Raw genomic sequence first — 6070 nt, 5'->3', positions numbered from 1 at the left:
CCGGAGACAGGTTCTAAATGAAAACGAGCATCTGGGAAAAAGGCTGTTTCAACACCAGTTGTAAGCAAAGCCCTTTCCTATCTCACTCGTCCCCAGCGCTGGAGAAGTGCCGGCTCCGGGGGCTAGAAGCACCAGGAGTTCTGGGAGTCCATGACCAGAGCCCCCGTCGGATGTTTCCAGAGAGTGGAGGGCTTGCTAACGGGGAGCCTGCTTCACTGTATTTTGGGCACAGGGGCCGTGGAGGATCAGACCTTTTGTGCTGGGAGTTCTCAGAACGGGGAGGCCAAATGACTTGTACCGATAGAGCAGATTGCTGCGTCAGCCTTGTGGAAAAGCCAGCCTAATTTCACGTTAAGAAATGACTCCACCACACCCCAGCGAGAGGTGGGCTGAGGTCCTGAACAGTCGATCATGTGGGGACATACAGCTGAACAACTAAAATATAAAAAAAACCAAAACCAAAAACCAAAAAACCACACATTTAATTTTTTTGAAACCAAGTAATTGGAAGAACATAAGATTAGTTAAATGGTCCTTTAAAAAAAATGTTGTTTTTCATCTAAGAAGGGGCAGAGAGATTTTTTTCCTTCACCTTTTTCTTAGTATTTCATACATTTGCTGAGTGGTTCTTACACACCGGCGGTCTGCGCCTCACAGACTTTTTAGACTCCGTGATTTAGAAGCATGTGGTCCAAGCTGACACAACTCTCTGAAAATTGAAACTGAGTTCAGTCACAAATGAACATGTTTAATTTGATATTAAAATTTAATCATATTATTTTAAAAAATAAGTCAGAATCATAACTTCATTCTGAATAGCAATGATGTACTGGATACGTCTGGTTTCAACCAGAAAGAGCAGCTCTGCCTCAGACGATGACCAGGAATTTATAAAGTTGATCCAGGATCACTTTGCAATGACCCTGGAAGCAAAGGACGTTGGAATTCCCGGCTGTCCTGCCTTCCCTTACCTGAAGGGGATTCGAAACAGAGCCGCTCGCACTCAGCTTTCTGAATATGCGAAACTGATAAAAGTAGTGTGTTAGGGAGAAAAAGACAGGGAAGAAATAAATATGGAAATTGGCAAAACCCAGTATTAAGCATATGTCTTTATGAATAAGACTTAATCACACACTTCATTTTGCAAATACAAAAGGGCCTTTTGAAATGTATTAATTAAAGTTAAATGCTTTAGACAGGCCGCTTTGTAGGGCGGAGGTCCTCTCCTCATTAGCATAGTGTTAACGACAGCCGAGGAAATTGGGTTAATAAAGCTGGATATTGCAGCAGACCCGCTGGGGTGCAAACGGGCGTGCACAGCCTGGTCCCCAGGGTGGCTGGCCGGCTGTGCAGAGTGTGTGGACCCCTATGGTGGCAGAATTCTGCGCCAGGCACCCACATCCAGGAGACAGACCCCAACACCAAGAGACAAACCCATCGCCTTTCCACAGGTCAGGAAGCAGCCCCTCCCACCAGCCTACTCACCCATGGCCCTGCCTCCTCCCCTGGAAACGCGTGGGGGGTTGGTGTGGAGGTCAGCGGGGCTACACCGGGCCCTTCCCTGACACCCCAGGCCAAGCGGGACCCTCCTCGGACAACCGCCTGTAAGCAGAGGGCAGCCGGCAGGTTTCCATCCAACTCCACAGGGGCCACACCCTGGCAGGACCTTCTGGCGTGAGCGGTGGTGGCTGGGGAGTCCAGGGACTGTTTAGGGGACAAATTCCGCAGACTTGGAGGCAGCCAGTGTTGGCGTCCACTCACCTCTAGAGGTTCGTGCCTCTAGGCAGGCAAGAAAATAAACATAACACTCTGACTTGAGAGAGCCGAAAAGCTACTGCCCGGGGTTTTCCGGCGTCATGGGCTGTCCAGCTCCTTTGCAAACGACAGCTGCGGGCTAGTTCAGGGCGCAGGGAGCCACTGGGCTGCAGGGGCGTCGAGGTCGTGGAGCCTCAGAGACTGGAGGTACCCGGCGCGGGCACCGGCGTGGTCGGGAACGTCCCCACAGGAGCCGGCCCTGCGGTTGGGGAGAGCCCAATGCGAGGGTCCCGAGCGGCCAAACCGAGCTAAGTGCTCTCCCTGCAATCGGAGAGAACCCGGCTGGCACCCAGCAGGACCACTCCCCTGGAGTCACGCCGGTCCCCGCTCGGGCTGTAGTCCTGGTTTTTTTTTTTTTTTTTTTTTCAGGGTGAGTGGCGGTGTCCGGACGAGCCAGGGTTTGTCATCCGTCGGAAGTTTGCCCATCGGGCGCTCCGCGGGCTCCGGGGCGCCGATGCCAGTGCCCCCGCTCTCCGGCTCAATCCTGTGCACAGACACGCTGAGCTTCTCGCGGCCCTACCCGCGCGGTTCAGCTCGCAGGATCTGGAAGCGACGTCCCGCCGCCTTCTCCCGGTGGGCGGGGTTCAGTCGGGACGGGTGACACAGTCCTGGGGGCAAGGTGAAATGCGGGACGCGTGCGGGAGGAGGGGCGGCCCGGGGCCTTCATGGCTTCTCGTTACAGTGTTTGCAAAGCGCCGAGGGCGTCCCGGAGAAGGCGGTGCACTTGTCAGGGCAGGGCAGCGGGGCGCCCGCGGAGAAGGGGTATACAGCGGCCTGGCCAAAGGGCGTCAGGGGCGCAGCGGCCACAGGCGCCGCCAGGCCCTGGCCCTGGTTGAGGTAGGCCACGAGGCGCCGCATCTCGTCCAGGGCCTGCGCCTGCATGAGGATGTAGTTCTTGGCGAGCAGCAGCGTGGCGATCTTGGAGAGCTTGCGCACCGACGGGCTGTGCGCGTAAGGGATGACGGCGCGCAGCCCGTCCAGCGCGTCGTTCAGGTCGTGCATCCGCCGCCGCTCGCGCGCGTTTATGCTCAGCCGCAGCGAGCGCTGCTCCCGGGGCCGCCGCCGCGCGTCCGCCGCGCCCCCGGGCCCCCGCCGCCGCCGCCGCCGCTGCTCGAAGGCGTCGTCCTCGTCGCCGCTCTGCTCGCCGCTGCTCTCCGCCACGGCCGCGGCGTGGGGCGCGGGCGCCGCGGGGAGGTCGCCGCCCGGACCCGGCGCGCCGTAGCCGCGAGCCGCCTCGGGCCCCCGCGCCGCCCCGTAGGCCAGGCCCGCCGTCGCCGCCGCGTAGCCGTGGCTCAGCGCCAGGTACGCGTCCCCCGACAGCGACTTGAGCTCGGCCATGGCCGCGCGGCCGCCGCCGTGCAGCTCCGGGCTCGCGCGTCGGTCCGGCTGTCGGTCGGTCCCGAGCCTCTGCGCGCCGGGCCTCTCCGGCCTCCTCGGCCACGCCTCCGGGTCGCCTCCTCCTCCTCCTCCGACTGCACTTCCTCCTCCTCTTCTCTGGGTCCTCGTCCTTCTCGTCCTTCTCGTCCCCCTTCTCTCCCTCCTCCTCTCCTCCCCCACCCCTGGCTGCCGCGTGCAGGGCTGGGCCCCGGGGCGGGCTCGAGCTCCCACTCGCTCCGCTCCAGTTTTAAGGTGCGGGGGCGCCCGCTGGGACTTTGCAGCCATCCAATCAGAAGGGACTTGGTGACCGCCTCTTCTCGGAGCCTGTCTCCACAGGGGGCGCAGACCGACGGCCGGGGTGGCGGGACCGCTGGGATGGAGGGAGCTGGAGGTCTGGGTGGAGATGGGGTGGCGGCGGTGTTACCGGCTGTCTCCCTCTGCCACCCGGGGGTTGCCACCACCGAATGCTCGCGCCTTACGTGGGCACCTGCCTCGTGCGTCTTGTCTTTCGTTCCTCTGGCAGGAGCTGGAGCCGGCGACGCGCAGGGGTCGGAGCAGGGAGTGCGCAGCCAGACTGGGGATGTGTGCGGCGCACGCCTGGGGTGCTCTGCGGAGGTCTTGGGTGTGCAGCCCCGAGTGGGGGCCCTCGCGGAGCCGAAGCACAGTTGGCAACCCAATCCACAAAGCGCTCACTCTGGCCGCCAGCCTTGTGGCTGCCAGCCTTGTGGCCGCCAGGCTCAGAGGCGCCATTGGGGACCCCCCTGGGCCTCCCGTCCCCGCCATCCACTTTCCCAGGGTACCTGCGTCCTGCAGTGGTTTCCACGCTCCCCCAGGTCGTAGTGATTTAAGGCAGGGATTGGAGTTTGAGGACAAAACTTCTTGTTTCGGATAAACTTCTTGTTTCAATTTTGTGGTGCTTCAGGCACCAGGGTTTCTCACACTTGTCCAAGGGCAGAGGGGGAGTCTCCGGTTTTCTACTTGCTAGGCTGTTAGGCTGTTGCTCCGGGGCGGAGTTGGGGAGGATGGCCAGTGAGAGACTGGGGGCGGGGGTGGGTCCTAAGTCTGTCCTGTGCCCCCCCCCCACAGTGGCATCCCCAGACCACGTGCTGCCGAGCATCTGTGGAGGCACCAGGTGGAATGTGTGGTGTGGGATTCTGCAGTTCTTCCATCAGCCTACAAGGGGTGGGGGCTGTGTGGTCACCGGGCACAGCTTCCTCAGTGGGAGGAGCTGGCGGCCAGGGAGAGTTCCAGTGGCTGAGGAGAGGGGTTGGTGACTAACGCCAGACCTCTCTGAAGGTTTGAGTGGGTGGAGCAGCCCTGGAGTTCCTAACACAGGTTCAAAGACCCCAGGAACAGTGCAAACGGGGGCAGGCGAGGAGCTGAGGGCATGGTTCTGTCCTCCAACCCTGGGTAGGCTTGGAGAATACAGAGGGAATGGCTTAACGCCTGCCTCCACGCGCTACCAGGGCCCCGCTAGCTAACTTTCCTCCATGTTCTTGGACCGAAAACTACAAAAGCTGTGTGCCCACAGCGGCTTGCAAGCCTTCTCCTGGTGTATCCAGGGGTGCTGCTGGGGTGAAGGCCAGGACCCCAGACTTTCTCCTAGGTGGGAAGATGCCTGGAGGCCCAGGAGCTGGGGAGGATGCTTGGTTGCCACTCAGTCGAAAGACAAGGGTCACCCTGCCTCCAGCACGAGACCCTGGCAAGGTGGCTTCATGTCTCTGCCCTCCAGGTTCCTTCAAGGAGAGAACAGAGATGGTCCGTGCTTTGTTGCGTGCTCACGGACGGTGAGTAGTGCTGTGTGCTGTTGTGGAGTGAATGGCCAAGAGCCACAAGGCTCTGGAAATCCAGCAATGACTCGGATCCTTGCTCTCAGGGGCTTCTGTGCTGTGTGCAGGTGTCAGAGGACACAAACACAGAGGTAAGCCGTCACGGAAAACCCCAGAGCCCCCTTGCTCCGGGCGTTGCAGAGACATGAGCGGAGAGGAGCTGCATGCAGGCTAATGCCCGTGTCTGCTCTGGAGGGCAGGTCTCACCTACCATGTGTCCTGGCGCAGAACAAACGGGTGGCAAGGATGAGAAGGGTCTGGGCTGAGGCCAGGCACAGGCAGGCTCTGGGGACAGCCTGGTGTGGACAGGGGGCCATGGTCTGAAGGGTGAGTGGGTGTTAATTAGGCCAAGGGGCTGGGGTGGGGGCATACAGGCTGTCAGAAGGAGCATGGGGCATTGGAGGACAGTGGCAGGGGGCCAGCGTGGGGCCAGTGCATCCTGGGGTCGAGGGGACCAGCCACGCTGGGGAGTTTGGTCTTGGATAGAACAAGCAGTCGTTGAATGTGCTCAGGGGAGCATTCCCAATAGACCGCTGCAGTCAGGGTCTTGGGGCACTTCCTCCCGGGTGTCCCCCCAGCCCGGCATTGCGACCAGGGGGTGAAAGGGGACACGGAGAGAAGTGGGCTACTCCACAGGCACCCTGAGGCGAACAGGAGCAGTGCATTGGATGATGTCCTGCCTCTGGGACTCAGGCTTGGATGGCAATGATGGGGTTGAGGGGGGCAGTAAGCTGCGGACACACCGAGCGTGGGGGCATTTGAAACACCCAGGCGTGTATCAGCAGATAGGTAGGAACCGAGCACAGGTGTGGATGAGATGGCTTTCAAAGGCTGGCCTGGATACAAACACACGAAGGAATATGACTCAGCCACGAAAAGAATGCAGTCTTGCCATTTGCCACGACACGGATCGAACCAGACGGTATTATGCTAAACAGGAACGAGCCAGAGAAAGACAAATACCGTGTGATTTCACTCCGTGTGGAATTTAAGAAACAAACAAGAAAGGGGAAAAGAGAGAGAGACGCAAACCAAGAAACAGACCCTTA

The 6070-nt window shown here is 59.8% G+C and overlaps 1 protein-coding gene across 1 annotated transcript; it reads right to left on the bottom strand.

The window, feature by feature from the left end:
- Window positions 1-2371: 2371 nt before the first annotated feature.
- On the bottom strand, window positions 2372-3153 carry BHLHE23 (basic helix-loop-helix family member e23). Its single transcript, XM_026502877.4, has one exon. The coding sequence runs from the start codon at window positions 3151-3153 to the stop codon at window positions 2479-2481; it is 675 nt and encodes a 224-aa protein (XP_026358662.1). The 3' UTR covers window positions 2372-2478.
- Between the last annotated feature and the right edge of the window lie 2917 nt (window positions 3154-6070).

This window comes from Ursus arctos, unplaced genomic scaffold, assembly GCF_023065955.2.
Source record: "Ursus arctos isolate Adak ecotype North America unplaced genomic scaffold, UrsArc2.0 scaffold_16, whole genome shotgun sequence".
Lineage (NCBI taxonomy): Eukaryota > Metazoa > Chordata > Mammalia > Carnivora > Ursidae > Ursus > Ursus arctos.
The sequence above is the reverse complement of the archived record's forward strand: the minus strand, read 5'-3'. Positions and strand labels throughout refer to the sequence as shown.